Source organism: Mastacembelus armatus, chromosome 5, assembly GCF_900324485.2.
Source record: "Mastacembelus armatus chromosome 5, fMasArm1.2, whole genome shotgun sequence".
In the NCBI taxonomy this organism is placed as follows: Eukaryota; Metazoa; Chordata; class Actinopteri; order Synbranchiformes; family Mastacembelidae; genus Mastacembelus; species Mastacembelus armatus.
In genome coordinates, this window is record NC_046637.1 from 15,377,329 (window position 1) to 15,401,233 (window position 23,905).

Here is a 23,905-nt window from a genome sequence, read left to right on the forward strand (position 1 = left end):
CACACCTGACACTTTCCTCCACCCGTTCCAACCTGCTTGCACACGTCTCTTCACTTCTTTTCCACACTCACTGTTGCTCTGTACTGTTGACCCTAGGTACTTAAAATCCTCCACCTTCTTCACCTCTACTCCCTGTAACCTCACCGTTCTACTTGAGTCCCTCTCATTTACACATGTACTCAGTTTTACAGCTAACCTTCACTCTTCTCCATTCCAGAGCAAACCTCCACCTCTCTAGATTTTCCTCCACCTGCTCCCTGCTCTCATTACAAATGACAATGTCATCTGCAAATATCATGGTCCACGGAGATTCCTGTCTAATCTCATCTGTCAGTCTGTCCATCACCACAGCAAACAAGAAGGGGCTCAAAGTCGCTTCTTGGTGCAGTCCACCTCGACCATTACCTCCTCTGTCACACCTACAGCACACCTCACCACTGTCTTACAGCTCTCATACATGTCCTGCACCATTCGAACATACTTCTCTGTCACTCCAGACTTCCTCATACAAAACCACAGCTCCTCTCTCGGCACCCTGTCATATGCTTTTTCCAAATCTACAAAGACACAATGCAGCTCCTTCTGGCCTTCTCTGTACTTCTCCTTGAGCATTCTCAAAGCAAATATTGCCTCCACTACTCTTTCCCATAATTTCATTGTGTGACTCATCAGCTTTATTCCTCAGTAGTTTCCACAACTCTGCATGTCTCCCTTGTTTTTAAAGATGGGCACCAGTACACTTCTCCTCCATTCCTCAGGCATCCTCTCACTATCCAAGATCTTGTTAAGTAGTCCAGTCAAAAACTCTACTGCCACCACTCCTAAACACTTCCAGACCTCCACAGGTATGTTGTCAGGACCAACTGCCTTTCCACTCTTCATCCTCTTCAACGCCTTCCTCACGTCATCCTTACTGATCTTTGCTACTTCCTACTCCACAACAGTCACCTCTTCTACTCTGTGCTCTCTGACATTTTCCTCGTTCATCAACTCTTCAAAGTATTCCTTCCATCTTTCCATCAAACTTGTGGCACCTGTCAACACATTTCCATCCCTATCCTTGATCACCCTAACCTGCTGCACATCCTTTCCATCTCTGTCTCTGCCTCGCCAACCTGTACAAATCCACCTCTCCCTCCTTAGTATCCAACCTATCATACAAATCCTCATATGCCCTTTGTTTGGCTTTTACCACCTCTACCTTCACCTTATGCTGCATCTCTCCTGTCTGTTCTCTTCTGTCCTCTCAGTGTCACACTTCTTCTTAGCTAACCTTTTCCTCTTAACACACTCCTGAACTTCCTCATTCCACCAAGTCTCCTTATCTCCTTTCCTCTTTCCAGATGGCACACCAGTACCCTCCTACCTGTCTCCCTAATCACTTTAGCTGTAGCTGTCCAGTCATCTGGAAGAACCTCCTGACCTCCCAGAGACTGTTTCAGCTCCTCCCTGAAAGCCACACAACACTCTTCCTTTTTCAACTTCCACCACCTGATCCTCTGGTCTGCCCTTGTCCTCTTCATCTTCCTCACCACCAGAGTCATCCTACACACCACCATCCTATGCTGTCTGGCTACAGTCTCCCCAGCCACTACTTTGCAGTCACTGATCTCTTTCAGGTTGGAACGTCTGAACAAGATGTAATCGACTTGGGTGCCCCTGCCTCCACTCTTATATGTCACCCTATACTCCTCCCTTTTCTGGAAAAATGTGTTCACTACAGCCATTTCCACCCTTTTTGCGAAGTCTACCACCATCTGTCCTTCTGCATTCCTGTCCTGCATACCAAACTTACCAAAGCTTACCCCATTACTTCCTCATCACCTCTGTTTCCCTCACCAACATGTCTGTTGAAGTCTGCCCCAGTCATCACTCTCTCACCACTAGGGATACCCTGGATCACCTCTGTCACGACGGGCAACTTTATTTCCTGTTTCTCACCTTAATTTTGAAAGGGCACGTGCAGTAAGTTACCTCTCACATCCACTCAGCTGATGAGGTAACGAAACTCACCTGTTGCGCTTCCTGGGCTCACAGCTTTTATACCTCTCCATAGCCATAAACAAGTTGCCGGATTGTCTGACTGCACTGCGTCTGATTACACTACGTATCCAGGTCAGAGAACTACTAAGAAGAGGAATGAGTTTTTGTTAAAGTAATCTCCGGACTGTCTGAGTTTACTGGCCAGATCGCCATGTGCCCTTGACCAAGGTTAACCCATACTGTCAGATGTTGCTCTACGGAACAAGTTCTGGGTTCAAGCTGCAATCTGACTAGGCCCCCTCGCAGGTACTGAGTGTGGGCTTAGGCAGCAACCGTCATCCCCCATAGCTTCTCTGGCTTTTGTCTCCATCTCCTGGTCAACTAACATTCCATGTTTTCACCCTGCTTTCTGATCATGTAAGAAATAAATCTCTTAAAACTGAGTTTTGGTGTTGGCGTTTATTTGGTCCTGACTCTCCTGATTCATGACAGTACAATTCAGCTGTATATGTCTATGAAACCTGTTAACACAAACCAGTTAACCAGACTTCAAGCGTGTCTAACTGACATAAAGGCCTGGATGACCAGTAACTTTCTACTTTTAAATTCAGAGAAAACAGAAGTTATTGTATTTGGGCCTAAAAACCTCAGAAATAGCTTTTTTAAAATTATAGCTACTTTAGATGGCATAGCCCTGGCCTCCGGTACTACTGTGAAAAACCTTGGAGTTATTTTTGACCAGGACATGTCCTTTAACATAAAACAAATATCTAGAACTGCCTTCTTTCACTTGCGCAACATTGCCAAAATTAGGAACATCGTGTCTCAAAATGATGCAGAAAAACTAGTCCATGCATTAGGGCTGGCTTCAGGTAACCCTGAACCATCCCTTAATTATGCTGCTATAGGCCTAGACTGCCCGAGGACCATCAGTGCACTGAGCTCCTTCCCCTCCCTTCCTTTCTCTTCCCTTCCCCTCTCTTCCTCTCCTCCAGCTCTAAACTGGAGCTGTATATTGCTGATGTGCAGTTACTGGCCAAACCAACCTGCAGTCTCTATTTGTTGTTTATTGTTGCTCTTCTTTTCTCTCACCTCTATCCACTCACCCCAACCGGTTGAGGCAGATGGCCAGCCAAACTGAGCCTGGTTCTGCTGGAGGTTTTTTCTTCCGTTAAAGGGAGTTTTTCCTCTCCACTGTCGCCAAGTGCTTGCTCATAAGGGATTGTTGGGTTTTGTTTTTTTTGTGTTTTTTTTTTTTTTGTAAAGTGCCTTGAGATGATTTGTATTGTGATTTGGCGCTATACAAATAAATTGAATTGAATACACAGACATGGACAACATTAAGTGATCTACTTACCGTCCAGGTAACAATGAGTTCACCACGGTCTCCTCCTCCTCCTCCAAGTCCACTGGGGGCCACTGTAGGAGCTGAGGGCATAGCATGATATAATTCACTGATCAGTGGTGAATCAGATACTGCAAAAATCCTTGACTGGAACATCTTTTAAAACTTGCTAATACTTACATGAACAGAATTCAACAAACATGCATGCATTTATTTTTCTGTAGGGTTAAATTAAAACTCTATGAATTTCACAAATGTATGAAATAAAAAAATATATTTTATATCTTTGTTTCTTTGGTATCAGTTCTGATAAATTTTTATTTCAATGTCTATTTGTGGTTGTTATAAGATTGCAATGCTAAATTTGTGGCAAGTTCAAGATAATAAAAAAGTTCTGAGTTATGCCAATGTCCTGCCACATCATCCACAGTAAAATATACTACCAGATTTTGTATGTGTAAGCCCTTACCTGCTTGCTGTGTACGGATGGTGTGTGATGGCATGCTGGGCTCTCCGCTGCCCAAGATGTTGCTGGCGATGACCTGGAATTCATAATCCATCCAGGGCATTAGTCCCATCACTCGAGCCGACTCTGCATTCCCTTCAATGTTCTCTGGGTCTGGTGTAGTCAGAAGTTGTATGTTTATTTGTATGGGAGGATATATGAAACACTGATATAAAACTCAATCTGTGCTTTTTTTCTAATCAATTTAGTCTCTTAATATCAGAAATAATAACAAAGGTTCCTTACAAATTCCAAAACCCGAAAGTTGTTGAAAGATTTGCAGACTTGGCACTTGCATTGAGCAACATTATGAACAAGTCACGCATAAAGCCTTCCCCATTGCAGATAAATGGCTGTGATTGGCCTGGCTCATTTGAAGCCCGAGGAAAAGACTAGATTAAACTAGATAAGGCAGAGGGTGCAGACCCACATTCTTTCGCTAAGAAAGGAGTGGGTCTGGCTGGCCAGGCTATTCTGGTCTGACCATGTCCTCATATTTGAAAAGTTACAACTAGTAAATGTTTTACATACTGTCAAAATTTGTTACCTGATTTAAAGTTTTATTTTTTTTAATTTTAGTGAAAAAAATGAGTATATACAGACACACACCTGTCCTCATCTTCTTCCACTCTGATGAGAGTGATGATCGGCCCATGATAATGTATTTGCCAATGGGACTGTGATTATCATAGCCACGACTCCACCTAAGTTCCACTGATGTCTCAGCAACATTTTTCACAAGTAAACCTCCAGGAGGTCCCGGGGGGCCTGTGAAACAAAAGGAAAAGGAGGTTTTTGCATGAAATAATAAGACAAGCTACATTTCATTTGAAATCTACTAACTAAAGCAACAACACTTCGCACAATCCTGAACAGATAGCTCGCCATATACTGTATCTGTAGTTCAAAACTGTACTTCCTTCCAAAGCAACTGCAATTTTTATTATTATATTAATCACATATATACACACACACACACATTGATCTACACACATATATATATATATATATATATACACACACACACACACAGCGGGGAAAATAAGTATTTGACACATCAGCATTTTTATCAGTAAGGGGATTTCTAAGTGGGCTATTGACACACAATTTCCACCAGATGTAGCCATCAAGCCAAATATTGAATTCATACAAAGAAATCAGAGCATTTAAGTATACAAGTTGAGTCATAATAAATAAAGTGAAATGACACAGGGAATAAGTATTGAACACATGAAGATAAGAAGGTGCAAAATGGCATAGAAAGCCAGGAGATCACCTGAAATCTGTCAGTATTGAGAAAGAAACCCTGCCCCCTATCAGTACTAATTTATATCATATTTAGTCCTAATTGCTGGCCTATAAAGGCTTCTCATTACCCAGGAGGCACACAGGAAAGACTTCATGATGGGTAAAAGCAAAGAACTCTCTCAAGATCTTCGTAATCTTACCGTTGAAAAGCATTTTGATGAGAATGGTTATAGGCGCATTTCCAGAATGCTGAATGTTCCTGTGAGCACTGTGGGGGCCATTATGTGGAAATGGAAAGAGCATCAGTTCACCATAAACCGGCCACGATCAGGTGCTCCACGTAAGATCCCTGTCCGAGGAGTCCAAAGAATAATCAGGAGAGTTCTCCAAGACCCAAGAACCACTCAGGCAGAACTTCAGGAAGACCTTGCATCAGCAGGTGCTGTTGTTTCAAAGAAAACTATAAGCAATGCACTGAACCGCCATGGCATCCATGCACGCTCACCACGTAAGACTCCACTGCTGAACAAAAAGCATGTTGAGGCTCGGTTAAAGTTTGCGAAAGAGCATTTGGAGAAGCCTGTGGATTATTGGGAGACTATAGTATGGTCAGATGAAAGCAAAATTGAACTTTTTGGCAGTCATTCTACACACCATGTTTGGAGAAGAAATGGCACTGCCCACTACCCCAAGAACGCCATACCAACAGTTAAGTTTGGGGGTGGAAGCATCATGGTTTGGGGCTGCTTTTCAGCAAGGGGTACTGGCAGACTTCATATTATTGAAGGCAGGATGAATGGAGAAATGTACCGGGACATTCTGGATAAAAATCTGCTGCCATCTACCAGAAAGCTGAAAATGAAAAGAGGGTGGACATTTCAGCAAGACAATGATCCCAAACACAAGGCCAAGGAAACAATGAAGTGGTTTCAAAGAAAGAAAATCAAGTTGCTTGAATGGCCCAGTCAATCACCTGACCTAAATCCCATAGAAAATCTGTGGGGAGAACTGAAGATCAAAGTTCATAAAACAGGCCCAAGGAACCTTCAAGATTTAAAGACCATTTGTGTGGAAGAATGGGCCAGAATCACTCCTGAGCAATGCAGACGACTGGTCTCTCCATACAAGAGGCGTATAGAAGCTGTGATCACCAACAAAGGCTTTTCTACAAAGTATTAAATAAAGTGTGTTCAATACTTATTCCCTGTGTCATTTCACTTTATTTATTATCACTCAACTTGTATGCTTAAATGTTCTGATTTCTTTGTATGAATTCAATATTTGGCTTGATGGCTACATCTGGTGGAAATTGTGTGTCAATAGCCCACTTAGAAATCCCCTTACTGATAAAAATGCTGATGTGTCAAATACTTATTCTCCCTGCTGTATATATGCATTCCTAGTATGTTATGTTATATACTTGGTGAATAAAGTATTATAGTAATTTTCATTTTTACTACATTTGCATAGAAATATTGTAGTCTTTATTTTAACATTTAACAGCTGTGTTTACAAGTTGTGTGGCTGAATTTGATTCTTTTTTATAATGTTTGTACAATAGTAAAATCTCTGACTCATTTTACCTCGGACCACTAGTTTAGCTGAAGCTGATGCACTGTCCACTACAGTCTGAGCTGTGCAGGTGTATATCCCTGCTTGACTCAGCTTGGTATTCGCAATCAACAGATCACCAATGTTTTCTTTCTGAAAGGGTACAGAAAGACCAATGGAGAAAGACAAGCAATTAATTAAACACTCCAAGTAAATCAGGACTACAGTGCATCAATGTCATCTCACATGCAGTATCTTTCATTATGGATTTTAATACACTCTAGAACAGCAGCCTCATTACACAGCAGGAAAATGATGTGGAGAGTTAATTTCATTTAGGAGCTTATTTCACCCTGAAAATATACCACAGTGGCTCATTTTGCCTTGCTGATTAAGAAACTGCTTGGACCTTCGTCTTCTTCTTCTCCTTTCGGCTGCTCAGGGGTCAGACCAGACCAGTTCTGAAGCAGGCGAAAACCTGGCCAGAAGGATCCATCTCTGCTCTTCAGGACTGTTTTGAGCAACTGACTGGCAAATGTTTAAGGAAGCTGCAACCGATGGCAACATCACTAACTTGGAGGAATACACAGCATCAGTCACTGGCTACATCGAAACGTGTATTGATGATGTGACCATCTTCAAGACCATCACCAAATGCTCCAACCAGAAGCCGTGGATGACTGCGAAGGTGCGTGCACTGCTGAAATCCAGACGCTCCGTCTTTAGAGCAGGTGACAGGATGGCCCTAAGAACAACAAGGGCCAATTGGATCCTAAATTTCCTGACTGAGAGACCTCAGTCTGTCCGGATCAGGAACAGCATCTCCAGCACCACCACACTGAACACTGGGGCCCCTCAGGGCTGCGTGCTCAGCTGACAGCCTGGTGTAGTGCCAACATCCTGTCTCTTAATGTGGACAAAACAAAAGAGATAGTTGTTGATTTCAGGAGAGCACAAAACAACCACTCTCCATTAAACATTGATGGATCCTCAGTGGAGAGTGTCAAGAGCACCAAATTCCTAGGTGTTCATCTGACAGAGAATCCTTCCTGGTCCCTCAACACCAGCTACATCGCCGGCAAAGCTCATCTGCTTCCACCTATCCTCATCATGTTCTATAGAGGGGACTATTGAAAGCATCCTGAGCAGAGGTTAGTGAGGACAGCTGAGAAGATCATCAGGGTCTCTCTTCCCTCTATCAAGGGCATCTATAATACACGCTGCATCCACAAGGCCAACAGCATTGTGAATGACACTACACACCCCTCACACACACTCTTCACTCTTCTGCCATCTGAAAAGAGGTACCAAAGCATTCGGGCACTTACAACCAGACTGTGTAACAGTTTCGTTCCACAAGCCATCAGACTCCTCAATTCAACAGAATTGGACTGATATACACACACACACACATGCACACAAACGATCAATTACTAGGCATTGAAACTATTCAAAACATAAATGTTTGTTTTAATTTCAACCTCTTGCTAGAACTGCTAAATTTCATTGAGAGCAAATCCATTTTATGTTTTCAGAATTTGGGAGAAAAAGAGAGTAAAGAGGGATATAAAATCATAAAAATTCACAGTGTTTATTTTCTTAGAAAACTTTTGATAAAGCAGCAGCAAGGTTTCTTGTATTAGAAACACTATCAGCACCTTAAAGCCGCAAACAGTCGACTGAGCTCGTTTGATGTTTTGAAGCCTGGATGGAGCTAATGAGCATATAGCCTTGACTATCAATGATATCAAACCACCAAATCATCCCACCATTTCAACAAATACAAACTTTCATGCAGTGCAATCACTGCAGGATCTTTCAGTCCCACAAACAAACACTTATCCCAATGACCTCTCCACCAGACACCACAAGACTCACCCCTTCCACTCGGTGGTACATTCGAGAAGAGTCTTCCAGATCCAATAGGACCCCATTGAGGGCCCAAGTGAAGGTCAGGTCCATGGTGGGGTCATGGGAGGCATGACACTGCAGTGTCACATTCTCCCCCTGATTGATGTCAGCATTGGATGGAGCCAGTGTGATCTTAGTGGCATCTGAGATAACATAAATGGTTCATATGAACATGTTTCTGTACTGATTAAACAAAAGATACAAGGTATAAACTGTGAGCTCTAGAGATGGCTAGCTGTTTCCTTCTACCATTAGTCTTTCTGCCAAGCTATGCTGAATTCCTTTATAATCCTTTATAATTCCATATTTAAATAACATAAATCAAACTGGAATTAATCGGATCTCCCTCTTAACTTAATGCCAAATGCTTCTTCATCCTGATAAATTGAAGAAATTTGGAATGGTCTAACATTACATACATACTTATACCTGAACTTGAGATTGTAAAAATTAGAGAAGAAATCCAGCTGCTTATTCTTTGGGTGTGGCAGCTGGTAAAACATCTTTAGTAGGGTAACGCTAAGTGAAGCAGCTCCTCTGGTGAGCTCCTCAGGAATTAGAAACGTAATCCTTTTTAGAAAGCAGTATTACTGAATCTAAACTTTTGTGGCATTTTGTTTCTGATATAATTTTGTTGGAAATATCTGAAATGATCTTCTACTATATACCATCAACTAAGGGTTAAAGCAAATAAATGAACCACAAGTAAAAGTAGTCCAGTTGCTTGCTTTAACAGTTCAGATATAGATGTACCATTACCTGGTTGAATTATAATTGGATTGAACTGAATCAATTTAGGCTTTCCAGCTGGCTTCATTTTGAAGTTACAGTACTGAAAGCTTAACAAAGTAAATCTGTATAGGAAATAACGACAGGCAGAGCTGACTGTGTGATTGACAGTGGTTATTTTGTTTCAGTGTCAGTGTCTACCTCTGACAGACAGGTGTCCGGTGCTGTTGGCTTTGCCCAGGTAGTTTTCAGCAAAACAGGTGTATTTTCCTTCATCTGCCCTGCTGATGTTGTGGATCCACAAGATTCCATCTGGAGTTACTGTGATTCTGAGAAGAAATGATCGTATGAATGCCTGCAACTGGCTGACTACAGTAGCACTACCAACTTAATGCATTACATGCATATAAACAAATTATGTAACCCCCACATAACACAATCCAAAATAAGGTCTTAAACTGTAAAGTTGACATATTCCTGACAAAACATGCATGTAGACATAACAAAGATAGTATTGGCAGATATTCTACTCTATTGGGTTGTTTGGTATTGTGTATGTATTGGGGTGTAGCAGTACCTGTATTATGAATTTCATGGTAAATATGTACCCTGCATGTTTTACCCTTTATACAGTACATCCATTTCTGCATCCTGCTCTACATTAATTCCACTCCACACTGGAAGGTCAATATTATTTATTCATTTCCCTCCGATATATTCATGGTTTTTTTCAGATGCTCTACCTTTCAGACTACTGCTGTAATAACAATAGATGACTGATTGTATATTTAAAAGGAAGCTTCTGTTTATCAGTTTTACAGTAAATTAATTCTTGCTGCTTTAACTGTCATTAAATACTCCTTTGGTAATTATGAAAGTAAAACATTTAGATTTTTGCCTAAACCTGATGTTGTACAGTAGATGTGACATTGTCACTCCCTGCAGCATGCACTTAAAGAGTAGAGAGGGACTAGGGAGTGATGATAACCAACTCACCCTGAAATACAGAAGACTAGAAACAGAAGTAAATGCTGAGCTATGGCTGATGGTGTCAAAACAACCCCCTTTGCAATCAATAAAGAGATATAACTAGGTCAAATCAAGACACATCTTAGCTACAGAGCATTAGTTCATACAGAAGCAGGCTTCATATCACAATAAAGCAATCAAATAAAATAAGAAAAGAGGTTGAAAAAGGTGGAATTAGTAGTGATGAAGTGCACATTCTTTACATATTAAGGATATTAAAAATAGGATATTAAGGTGAAAGCTGAGTAAAAATCTCTGAAAAATAACTGATAGGAAAGGAGAAAACAGCTGACTAGAAAGGTTTAAACAGATAAGGTATTGCGGTTAAAGGTTCTGTTGAACTGAATTCAAGCTTTAAGTTCAAGTTTAAAATATGCTGGCAAATTTTCACCGCTTTGAAAAAATTTGCCTGTCTTGATCTAAATATTATTTAGTGTGTGTGCTTTAGTGTCTGCTAGAGTTTTTTATTAATTTCCAGTTGTGTGGTGATCTGCCACAGGGATTTCCAAGATTTTTTGGTTGGCTAAGAAAGAGTGAGGTCCCAATCTAAAGGGAAAAATAAATTCCTGAAAGAAGGCTTATAATAAATAGACATGAGAATTAAAGGTATGATAATTAAATTTAATTCAAAGAAAATAAAATGGAATAAACTAGATATTAGAAAATCTGGGTAGGTGGTACAAATTAGAAAAACTGTACAGTAACTTGAAATATGTTCCTTTGTGTTTCTCCCCTCCTTTTTTCCACTAGTGTGTGTTGTGCTTACTCCTCAGTCTGTATTGTTTGCAGGTGCACCTTGTTATGACCCTAGGGGTCATTATGTGTGTGGTTGGTGTGTTGTTGGCTCTCCCCTCCCCATTTTGTGTGTGTGTGTGTGTGTGTGTGTGTCGGATGCTGGAGTGGGCGTGGACTCGAGGACCGTGGATTGGACTTCCGGGATTGGTCCAACACTTCCCGGAAGGACTATAAGAAGCCCACGGACTGCTGTTCGAGAGAGCTATTCTCCCACCTTTGCCACTTCCAAAGCTATTTGATAAAGATTTCGATTTCGCGTTAGTTAGAGATTAGGTTTTGTAGGTTTAGTATTAATAGTATTTTATATATTATTATTTTCGATTAGACATATTTAGATTCTTAGGATACGTTTGTGTTTTGTTTTCTCCTGTTTGTTTTAGGAGTTTCCAGGCTAGCGACCTGTGATTTTGTGTTGTTTCTTTTGTTTGAGATCGTAGGGCTATTGTAGCGTTTCTGTTATTGATTTTCGTTTGTTTGATATCGTAGGGCTCACGGAGCGTTTTTGTTTGAGTAGGGCTAAATTAGCATTTGTGTTTGTTTTGAACATTCTGTTTTGTATTCTGTGTTTAAACAGAATAAATATTCTTGTTAATTGTAGTTCGTCTAGTTCGTGTTTGTTGAGCGTGGAAGAGGTTTGGAGGAAAACTCCACAATCGTGTTATGCTCCGGCAACCCCTAGGCTGGGGCGTAACATAGATTTGGGGGCTTGTCCGTCGTGTTTTCCGTGCCGTCCCCAAATCATAGATTTGGGGGCTCGTCCGTCGCGTTTTCCGTGCCGTCGTCCTTTTTTTGTGGTGCTTTTCCTAGCGTGTTCAGTAAGTGTAAACTCTTCTGTCTGTTTCGCAGTTTTTTCTTTTTGTGGTGGTGGCAGCATGGAGTTTAAATTAGAGGATTTCACTATGAATCCTACTTTAGATAAGTTGGATAGGTGCCGCAAGGCCGATTTGGTGCTAATCGCCAACTTTTTTGATGGATGTGCATGTGCCGATCAATGCAAAAAAAGAGGAGATTAAGCAACTCCTCATATCAAAGCTGATGGAAAGAGGGTCAGTTGGTGGGCCAACTCCTACAAATGGAGTCGGGCCGGGTGATCTGGCTGGTATTCCTACCCCACCTAAAGACCTCCCAGTCCAAGCTGGACGAACAACAGAGGAGCTAGAACTCACTCTGCGAATTCGGGAGGTGGAGCTGCAGAACAAAAGGTTGGAGGGGGAAGCCATGCACATTAAGGTAAGGGTTCTGGAGTTGGAGCAGGGAGCTGCTATCGCTGACAGTCCCTCCTTTCAGTCACCTATTTCACGACCCCACGAAGGCTTTGATGTTAGTAGGCACATAGCTTTAGTACCACCTTTTAGAGAGTCTGAAGTGGACTCTTACTTCAGTGCATTTGAACGTATAGCTGCCACCTTAAATTGGCCACGAAATGTGTGGTCTCTTTTACTGCAGTGCAAATTTGTTGGGAAAGCCCAAGAAGTGTGTGCGTCCCTATCTATCGAAGATAGTTTAGATTATGACACAGTTAAAACCACAGTCCTCCGTGCGTATGAGTTAGTGCCAGAGGCTTATAGACAGAAATTCAGAAACTGTGAAAAAACTGCTACACAGACTTATGTAGAGTTTGCACGAGAGAAGGGCGTTCTCTTTGATAAATGGTGTCAGGCTAGCAAAATTACAACCTTAAACAATTTGCGTGAGTTAATTCTATTAGAAGAATTCAAAAATCGGTTGCCAGAGAAAATTGTACTTTATTTAAACGAACAGAAAATTACATCTCTGGACAATGTTGCTGTTATGGCTGACGAGTTTGCGCTAACGCATAAAACCGTCTTCGTTCCACCCGTCAGGCATGACTTGAGTTTCGTTGAGAGGAAAAATCCCTCTCCAAAAGTTTTCTGACGTACATTCCCAGTCACCGCTGAAAAACGCGAGTGCTTCTACTGCCATGAGCAGGGTCACCTCATTGCTGTGTGTCCCGTTCTGAAGAAAAAAGAGCAGAATAAAACTTTCAAATCTGCTAAGTCATCATCTCCAGTGGCTCTTATACAAACCCCGCCACCTACCCTGCCACCTGTGGGCATGGTTGGAAATAACAAAGTGGACAATGCATTTATGCCATTTGTTACACAAGGGTTTGTTTCTTTGGAAAATGAGTCCACCCAAATTCCAATTACTATCCTGAGAGATACTGGTGCAAAACAGTCTGTGTTACGTAAAGACGTACTACATTTCTCGGCCCAGTCTTACTGCGGGTCAGACATTTTGATGTGGGGAGTGGAAATGGAAGCAGTATGTTGGTCGAAAGGAAGAACTTTCTTCTCCTAAGCCAGTTCCTGTTACCCCCATGTCTGTCACCCGCCCATCATATAAACCCAGTGATGACGGATAAAGTGACAAACATGATTCTGTCCCCTGTGTACGTTTTCAGAACTCGGAAATTTTGAACCAGTTAGACTCTCACTTAGCGTATTTGCCAGAACCCGCCCGAACTGACATTCGTAAGCTCATTAACAATAACCTAGCACTTTTCAACGATGTTCCCACCCAAACTAACGTGTTACGTCATGACATTGATGTTGAAACTCATAAGCTCGTTAAGCAACATGCTTACCGTACTCACCCAGAAAAGCGTGCAATAATGCGTCAGGAGGTAAACTATCTTCTAGACCATGGCTTCGCTATTCCAAGCATTAGCCCTTGGAGTTCGCCATCTCTGTTAGTTCCCAAACCTGATCAGACTTTCAGGTTTTGTATTGACTACCGAAAGGTAAACGCCATTACAAAGCCAGATTCGTTCCCGTTGCCACGTATGGATGACTGTATCGACCGTGTGGGTTCCTGCTAAAAGGTTATTGGCAAGTTCCTTTGACACCTCGTGCTTCAGAAATTTCTGCGTTTGTGACTCCGGACCACTTTCTGCAATACACAGTCATGCCATTTGGACTTCAAAATGCACCAGCCACTTTTCAGCGGCTAATGAACATAGTACTGTCAGGTGTGGACAATTGTGAAGTCTACTTAGATGACATCGTGGCATATTCTGATACCTGGTCCGCACATTTAGACACGCTAACAAAAATTTTTGACAGGTTAAAACAGGCTTCCCTTACACTCAACTTAGCTAAATGTGAATTCGGCAAAGCAACAGTTTCCTACCTTGGAAAACAGGTTGGCCAAGGCCACGTTGCTCCCATTGCTACCAAAGTGCAAGCAATCCTTGATTTTCCAGCCCCTCTGACACGCCGTGAGCTCCGCCGTTTTTTAGGAATGGCTGGATATTATCGAGCATTTTGTAGGAACTTTTCGGAAGTAGTAGCCCCTCTCACGAGCTCGTGCTTCAGAAATTTCTGCGTTTGTGACTCCGGACCACTTTCTGCAATACACAGTCATGCCATTTGGACTTCGAAATGCACCAGCCACTTTTCAGCGGCTAATGAACATAGTACTGTCAGGTGTGGACAATTGTGAAGTCTACTTAGATGACATCGTGGCATATTCTGATACCTGGTCCGCACATTTAGACACGCTAACAAAAATTTTTGACACGTTAAAACAGGCTTCCCTTACACTCAACTTAGCTAAATGTGAATTTGGCAAAGCAACAGTTTCCTACCTTGGAAAACAGGTTGGCCAAGGCCACGTTGCTCCCATTGCTACCAAAGTGCAAGCAATCCTTGATTTTCCAGCCCCTCTGACATGCCGTGAGCTCCGCCGTTTTTTAGGAATGGCTGGATATTATCGAGCATTTTGTAGGAACTTTTCGGAAGTAGTAGCCCCTCTCACGAGCTTAGTAAGTCCGAAAACTCCGTTCCAGTGGTCAGAGAAATGTCAGTCTGCTTTTGAGGCCGCCAAGGCTTTACTTTGTAGTGCTCCTGTTCTTGCTGCCCCAAACTTCACCCATCCATTTAAACTGGAGGTGGACGCTAGTGCTCTCGGAGCAGGTGCTGTACTCCTACAGGAGGATGATGTGGGCATAGATCATCAGTTCAATCAGTTATTTCTCAAAGAAATTCAAAAAACACCAGCTACATTACAGCACCGTTGAGAAAGAGGCATTAGCCTTATTGTTAGCATTACAACACTTTGAAGTGTATGTTGGTTCCAATGCACAGCAGACCCTCGTCTTCTCTGATCACAATCCTCTCGTATTTTTGACTCGGATGCAGAACAACAACAATCGTCTTATGCGCTGGTCATTGTTGTTACAGGACTATAATGTTGAAATCCATTATAAAAAAGGATTAGAAAATGTGATGGCTGATGCTCTGTCAAGATGTTGAGAAAAAAAAAAAGAAAGCAAAACATTTTTTATTGGGAAAATGTTTGGTCTTGGGGGGGAGGTGTTATGACCCTAGGGGTCATTATGTGTGTGGTTGGTGTGTTGTTGGCTCTCCCCTCCCCATTTTGTGTGTGTGTGTGTGTGTGTTTGTCTTTGTCATATTGTGGGGACATGAGCCTGACAGCACAGTCAGTGGGTGGGGACCAAAATTTTTGTGGGGACCAAAATGCTGGACCCCACTAAGATGACTTCATTTTCATTGAAAAGAAGGTCAGGGAAATGCTCTGTAGCGTTTTCAGGGTTGACCCCAGGATGGACAAAAACCAACAGTTTGTGTATAGGTGTGCTTAGGAGGAGTAACTCAGTACCTCCACCTATCGGCAGAGCAATGCCATAGCTTCAACACACACTTCCACTCGACAACACACACAGGACTAAACTGCGCATGTGCAAATAGCCAGCTAACAGGAAATCTAGGTATTAGCGGCTAACTCTACGTTTGAAACAATTACCTGCAAATCCAAGCTAGTTATTGTACTCAGCAGTTAATAACAGTAAATCTTGATTGGAATGTAAACTCAGTAACATCAACAACGATCACTTGTACATACACTGTGAAGTTAATACAACATCTAACCTGCTTTTGTATGTTTATTGGTATGTCAGTAATGCTAATGCTAAGCTGAAAATTTCGCCATTCCAATGGTTCCTAACACTGATTAGCTGTTAAAATAGGCCAAGAATTATCCAAAATTCACAGATAAAGAAGTCACAGCGGTCTAGAAATACATAAGGGATATTGTGTTACGTATATTAATAAATAATAATAATAATAATCTAAATGAAAAGCCTCGATTTTCTGAAACGGACCGACTGGGTTGCCTCGATTGACACAGAGTGACATGCCTGGCGGGCGGAATAGGGGAAATGTGGTAGACAGTTTTACCACCCTTACTGGACGTACTCACTACGCAAAACAAGCGCTCCTTCACCCAATCCCTTGAGGAGAAAACGTGCTGGAAGCACTTGACTTCGGCGTTTTGGCGTGGATCGACGTTAATAAAATGGTAAGTTATGCTTATGTTGAGTTAATATTTAAGTATGTATATTCTGCCGATTAGATATTTAAATGCAGAGACATTATTTACTTTGGTAAAAGCACATATTTCGTGTTAGCTATCCGAATATGAGTCGACATTTAAATGCCACTGAATATTGTTATTTTTTTATATTAACAGACGTGGCGTTAGTTCAGCTTGTAAAAAGTTAAGAAACAATACATTTTGTTCATGAAGTTGGTTAGTTTACTGGTGAGCTCACTACTTTATGCTAGCGAGGTAAGCTAACTAGCGTTAACGTAACGTTAACGTTAAGCTAGCTGAACTGGCCGATTTGTTAACCTTAGTTTGCTAGCAACAGGCACCTGTCAGTTTAAGGAAAGCATATTATAAAGGAGTACTGGCAGAATTTTCACGGCGTGTAGACTTATAACTGTTAGTTGTACTTTTTTGTTACTACCCATGAGAGTAAAATACGATTTAGCATATGATTATAGCGTGCCCCGAGGGGTAAGGGGATGATTCGGCGTTCTTGGATCAGTAACGCTAAGCCTCAGTAGCGAAACACAAGATGCGCTCTACAGCCGCCGTAACCTTAGGCGAGCTACGGCCAGACTTCATCAGAACAAACTGCTGCACCCTGGACACGCTCCCTGTGCACCAATCTCAGCTGCTACCGTTTGTCCTGCGCTGAGGACGGCTCGGTAACAACCTCAGGAGAGCAGTAGTTGATGATGAGTCTGAACCTCGTTGAACCGAGCTGAGCACCACGTTCCATCAGTGTTGCTGAAGATTTGTCCTGGAGTTTTTGTTTTTCTTCATCTCCAGTGACTTTTAGTTCAACAATAAACTGTCTTACCTGTCCTCTAATCTGCACTTGGGTCCTTGCCATACTCTGCCATAACAGAACGAACTGGTCACAATGGACCCAGCAGATTCCCTGCCTGAGATGCACCTCAGCGGTGCTTCCCTGCACGAAGCCCTCTTCCGGCAAGGGGCTTTGCTGGGGGAACATGACTATACGCTGAGCAGCCTGTTCAAAACCAACCAAGATATGGCCGTGCAGCTAATGCAGTTAACAGAACATGTACGTACATTAAGAGTGCAGTTCTCTTCCTCACTCTCTGCAGCTTCGTCCCTGGAGGCTTTACCCCCAACTCCAGCGCCGGGGCCACCTACAAGTTTCCCTGACCCACACGTCTCTGATTTGGAACCATACTCCAGTGATCCCAGTAAGTGTCAAGGTTTTATCCTTCAATGTTCTAACACTTTTAAGATGCGGCCAAAAACTTATCCCTCAGGTAAGTTTTGAATTATATTAATAACTGGACTTTTACCAGACCATATCGAATAGACCATGTTTTCCACCTCCATTGTTGACGCAGCGGCTAGGAGCTGTGGCCGTAAGGTCTCGGGTGCCTGTCGTGGAGGCAATCCCTGAACCTGGTGGTGGACACCGGAGGTCAGGGATGCCGTCAAGCTGAAGAAGGAGTCCTACCAAGCTTGGTTGGCTTGTGGGACTCGTGAGGCAACCTAATAGTGTATCTCATCCTATCTTAAGAGGACACTCAATTGGCATTTTGTTCAAGGTTCAACTACCTCAACATTACAATGATATCAAGAAACTGAAAAACCTATCAAATGTACTTTTTCTGTAAAGGTCACATTATGCGTTTTGTGTACCCAGTATCAGCCCAAATTTTAATTTCATTTGAAAATTAATATGACACACACATGCCTTTCAACCAGCTGTGATAGAAACTGATGAAATCACCAGTAATAATTCCTCAAATACAAATACACAGCACTGTAGGAAGTTAGTTTTGATCCCACCTCTGTGAAATAAGGATCTTAGATTTTTTTTCTAAATCTTTCAAAAGTTGAAATAAGTTAAAAGTTTTCTTTGTGTGTGAGCTGCAGCTCTGTTTCTTGGCAGAAACTGAGGGCTTGCTCACCCTTCAGATGATATCTATTCTTTCTCTTTTTATTGTTTGCCCGAAGCTGGATCAAAGTGAGGCAACCAGGGCACCACTGGAAAGTGTCTGTTGTTATTTCAGTACATTACAGAAAAATTTTGAATATACTGTATGGACGTGTAATTTATTCAGAATTATTCTTATGTTTAATTACTCAGACCTAATGCAGTGTGTATGTCTCTAATGATGTTTGGAGGAGCAAACTCTATGAACTGCTTTATTAAATAATAGTATGTAGAATGTGTGTATTTTTTTCAACATGTTCATGTGAGCAACATGTTTGTTTGAGCCCCTTTAGGCAATATGTGCAGCTTGAAAAATACACTACAATTACTGAAATTACTGAATTGAAGGACTTCTGACCTTAACCTTCCTGTTGTGTTCAGGTTAATTTGACCCATTTTCAAAAGTTAATATGTGATAACTTTGGTTTTCTTCCATATAATTAACCCTCTGGGGTCTGAGGGGGTTTTGGGGGCAAATTTTGACATGTCCTGACATTTGTGCTTTTTTTCAGTGTCTTTTAAACATATTTATGTCTAAAGTCTAATAACACTGTAATCAGCACAAAATTGGCTACAATAATATGTGAGCAGCAAGTTTATACATTATTGTGTTTTTGAGAAAACAGTGTTTATGCAGGGTTAGTGCAAAACTACAATTTTTTAGTCACTGAAATAAGACCATAAAACACAAACAGAACATTGGTTCACAAGACTTTGGAGACCTGCATGTTGTAGGCTAAAGTGTTTACTTCACAGTGTTGTGAATGTCATCTTGTTCACACATTCACAGTAAACAATACACTGATTTAAATTTTCTAAGACACTTTTTGACATATTTAGCCGCATGTCGTCGTTCCGTCGCTGGCTGTCTAGGTGGTGTCCAGCAAACGATGTGGGCTTCATAGACAATTGGGCCACTTTCTGGGGAAAACCCGGTCTGATAGCGAGAGATGGCATCCATCCCACTTTGAATGGTGCAGCTCTCATCTCTAGGAATTTGGCCGAGTTTCTTAGCCGACCTAAAGCCTGACAATCCAGGGTGGGGACCGGGATGCAGAGACTCAGTCTAAAACGCTTCTCTGCAGTTTCCTTAGAGCCGCCGCCCCCTTCAAACCACATAGAGACTGTGTCTGCCCCTCGAACATATAAATCAAACAAATCAGAAGTTAACAGAAGAGGAGTTATTCATAAAAACTTAATAAAAATTAAGACCACTCCTCTTATTGAACAGAAAAACAGAACTGTCAAATGTGGATTATTAAATATTAGGTCCCTTTCTTCTAAATCTCTGTTAGTAAATGATTTGATAACTGATCACCAAATTGACCTACTTTATCTTACTGAAACCTGGTTACAGCAGGATGAATATGTCAGTCTGAATGAATCAACCCCCCTCAGTCATAAAAATTATCATGTTCCTCGAAGCACAGGTCGAGGTGGAGGAGTAGCTGCAATCTTCCAGTCAAACTTATTATTAAACTTTCATCCTCAGAACAGTTATAACTCATTTGAGAGCCTCACTCTTAGTCTCTCACATACAAACTGGAAAACACAAAAACCAGTTCTACTTGTCATTTTGTACCGTCCACCTGTTCCTTACTCAGAGTTTTTAACTGAATTCCCTGACTTCCTGTCTGATTTAGTGCTTAGATCAGATAAAGTCATTATAGTGGGAGATTTTAACATTCATGTAGATGTTGAAAATAACAGCCTCAGCATTGCATTTAATTCTATATTAGATTCAATTGGTTTCATTCAAAACGTTAATAAACCCACCCACTGTTTTAATCACACCCTTGATCTTGTTCTGACCTATGGCATCGAAATTGAACATCTAATAATTTTTCCCCCCAAATCCTGTTTTGTCAGATCATTCTTTAATAACTTTCGAATTTAAAATGATGGATCATGCAGCGTCTGGAAGAAAATTCCACTACAGCAGATGTTTATCCGACAACGCTGTTAATAAATTTAAGAAAATGATTCCATCTTTATTTGCATCTATTCCAAGTATAAACATAGTGGAGGGCAGCTGCCTTAATCCTACTCCCTACCAAATTGATCATGTTGTTGACAGCGCTGTAACCTCACTGCGTGAAACGCTTGATTCTGTAGCCCCTCTGAAAAAGAAGTTAGTGATTCAGAGAAGATTAGCCCCATGGTATAATTTACATGTTCGTACCTTAAAGCAGGCATCACGAAGGCTGGAAAGGAAGTGGCGTTCCACAAACTTAGAGGAAATTTTTCTAGCCTGGAAAAACAGTCTACTAACATATAAAAAAGCTCTCCGTAAAGCCAGAACTGCATACTATTCATCACTAATAGAGGAAAATAAGAACAATCTCAGGTTTCTTTTCAGCACTGTAGCCAGGCTGACAAAAAGTCACAGCTCCGTTGAGCCCAGTGTTCCCTTAGCTCTCAGCAGTGATGAATTTATGAGTTTCTTTACAAATAAAATCACAACTATTAGAGATAAAATTCAGCAGATGCTTCCTATACCTGCAATAAATGAATCTTTTACTACAGTAGCTCTTGAATCATCTGTAGGACCTCAGTTATGTTAGACTGCTTCTCTCCTATAGATCTCTCTGAATTTACATCAGTAGTTGCTTCATCGAAATCATCAACGTGTCTCTTGGACCCCATCCCGACTAGACTGCTTAAAGGCACCCTGCCATTAATGAACTCATCTTTATTGGACTTGGTAAATTTATCTCTAGTATCAGGCTACGTACCACAGGCCTTTAAGACTGCAGTAATCAAACCTTTACTCAAAAAGCCTAGTCTTGATCCAGGAGCTAATTATAGACCAATATCCAACCTGCCATTTATTTCTAAAATCCTAGAAAAAGCTGTTGCTAAGCAGCTATCAGACCACTTACACAGGAATGAACTATTTGAAGATTTTCAATCAGGATTTAGAGCACATCATAGTACAGAAACAGCACTGTTGAAAGTTACCAACGATCTTCTCTTAGCCTCAGATAATGGACTTGTTTCGATACTTGTCCTCCTAGACCTTAGTGCAGCATTCAACACCATTGACCACAACATCTTATTACAGAGACTGGAGCATGTGATTGGTATCAGAGGAACAGCGTTAAAGTGGTTCCAATCCTATTTATCGGACAGATTCCAGTTTGTTCATGTCCATGATGAACCTTCCACACGAACAAAAGTTAGTTATGGAGTTCCACAAGGTTCTGTGCTAGGACCGATTCTGTTCACCCTGTACATGCTTCCTTTAGGATATATCATTAGGAAGCACTCTATTAATTACCACTGCTATGCAGATGACACTCAGTTATATCTATCTATTAAACCTGTTAACACAAACCAGTTAACCAGACTTCAAGCCTGTCTAACTGACATAAAGGCCTGGATGACCAGTAACTTTTTACTCTTAAACTCAGAGAAAACAGAAGTCATTATATTTGGGCCTAAAAATCTCAGAAATAACTTTTCTAAAATTATAGCTACTCTAGATGGCATAGCCCTGGCCTCCAGCACTACTGTAAAAAACCTTGGAGTTATTTTTGACCAGGACATGTCCTTTAACTCACACATAAAACAAATCTCTAGAACTGCATTCTTTCACCTGCACAACATTTCCAAAATTAGGAACATCCTGTCTCAAAATGATGCAGAAAAACTAGTCCATGCGTTTGTTTCCTCAAGGCTAGATTACTGTAACTCATTACTATCTGGATGTCCTAATATCTTAATAAAAAGCCTCCAATTAATCCAGAATGCCGCAGCCAGAGTCCTGACAGGAACTAGCAAGAGAGATCATATTTCTCCTATATTGGCTTCTCTTCATTGGCTCCCTGTAAAATATAGAATAGAATTTAAAATCCTTCTTCTCACATACAAATCCCTTCATAATCAAGCTCCTTCATACCTTAAAGACCTCATAGTACCATATTATCCCAATAGACCACTAGTTAGGGCTGGCTTCAGGCAACCCTGAACCATCCCTTAGTTAGTTATGCTGCTATAGGCCTAGACTGCCCGAGGACCATCGGTGTACTGAGCTCCCCTACCCTAACCCCCCCCCCCTTCTCTCCCACCTCATGTATATTCCACCATTGAATATTACTAACCTTGTGCTCTCTCTCTCCCCTAGTTTGTGCTCTCTCCCTCCCTCTCTCTCTCTCTCTCTCTCTCTGTACCTTCTGCAGGTGTCCCTGGTCCTGGAGCTGTTTATCGCTGATGTGCAGTTACTGGCCCCACCAACTTGCAGTGTCTATTTGTTGTTTATTGTTGCTGTTCTTTTCTCTCTGCTCTATCCACTCACCCCAACCGGTTGAGGCAGATGGCCGCCCAAACTGATCCCGGTTCTGCTGGAGGTTTTTTTCTTCCGTTAAAGGGAGTTTTTTCCTCTCCACTGTCGCCAAGTGCTTGCTCATAAGGGAATTGTTGGGTTTTTGTTTTAGTTCTTGTAAAGTGCCTTGAGATGATTTGTATTGTGATTTGGCGCTATACAAATAAAATTGAATTGAAGTGAACTTTTTGTCCAGAAAGGCCATATGCAAGAGGGTGTGTCTGAGGATGAATAGTCATGTGATTTACCTGAGAACACAAAAGACGCACTGAACGACCAGACAAAGACGCGCATAATGAGCCTTTCAGTCTATGTAGATGGGAGGGGATTAGTGCAGCACAATACAAAACAATGAGGAGCCAAACGATCTTCATTTGAGTTAAAATCAGTGTTTTTACTCTGAGGACAAGCTAAACTATTCTATGATGAAGTTTGACGTTTTATGTCATTTCTCGGGGGTGTGCACATATTTACCTGGTTCACCTGAGATTATTTACATGTGAACAGTGAACAGAGTACAAGGCGGGACCGCATTACCTGTAATGAGGTGAGACAGGAGAAAACGGACTTCTCCTTACGCTCATACGGATGAAATAAAAAGTGATGATGTGTTTTCCCACTTGAATTGTTTCATTTAAAGGAAAACATTTCAAGCTTTCTAGCCATATAATTCTTATTTTTATGAGGCAAGTATTCGCTGAGATTCTGGTTGTTTTATTTGCGCGTCTGTGAAGAGAAATGTCAGAGACAGAAAAGGCCGAGAGCGCACCCTGTCGGCTTTCTTTATTTAAAAAAAGCACAACGTTTTGTTTTTATTATGATGGTATACAACTAAAAGTAGACCCTTTGCAGATTTGAATGATATATTTCTTTTATCTGTACGATCAGAATTGACGGAGTAATTTAAGTTAATTTCGGCGTTATCAGAAAAAGATGCGTCAAAACGCGCCGGCGTGTGCGTCGACCCCAGAGGGTTAACTAAAAATGACATGGATGGTTCAGAATGGGTAAATCTGAACCAGGAGGTGTGTCACATTGTCTTCAAGTTTATTACACACTTAACCCATTCTGTTTTGACTGCTTATAAAGCATGAGGTATAAAATGATCACCAATTTTTTAGTTTCACCTTTTTAGTGAACTTGTTTCCAAAATATATTTTACACTTCATA

At 41.4% G+C, this 23,905-nt stretch overlaps 1 protein-coding gene across 1 annotated transcript in view; it reads right to left on the reverse strand.

Moving 5' to 3' along the window:
- The window catches only part of cntn2 (contactin 2), a 95,589-nt gene that overhangs the window by 22,113 nt on the left and 49,571 nt on the right, over positions 1-23,905 (reverse strand). Inside the window, exons 12-17 of the mRNA XM_026306707.1 lie at positions 9,474-9,601; positions 8,511-8,686; positions 6,665-6,785; positions 4,443-4,601; positions 3,798-3,947; positions 3,341-3,411 (exon numbers count right to left, since the gene is read on the reverse strand). Of these exons, the coding sequence (XP_026162492.1) occupies positions 3,341-3,411; positions 3,798-3,947; positions 4,443-4,601; positions 6,665-6,785; positions 8,511-8,686; positions 9,474-9,601 (805 nt within the window). The remainder of the gene's footprint in view (positions 1-3,340; positions 3,412-3,797; positions 3,948-4,442; positions 4,602-6,664; positions 6,786-8,510; positions 8,687-9,473; positions 9,602-23,905) is intronic.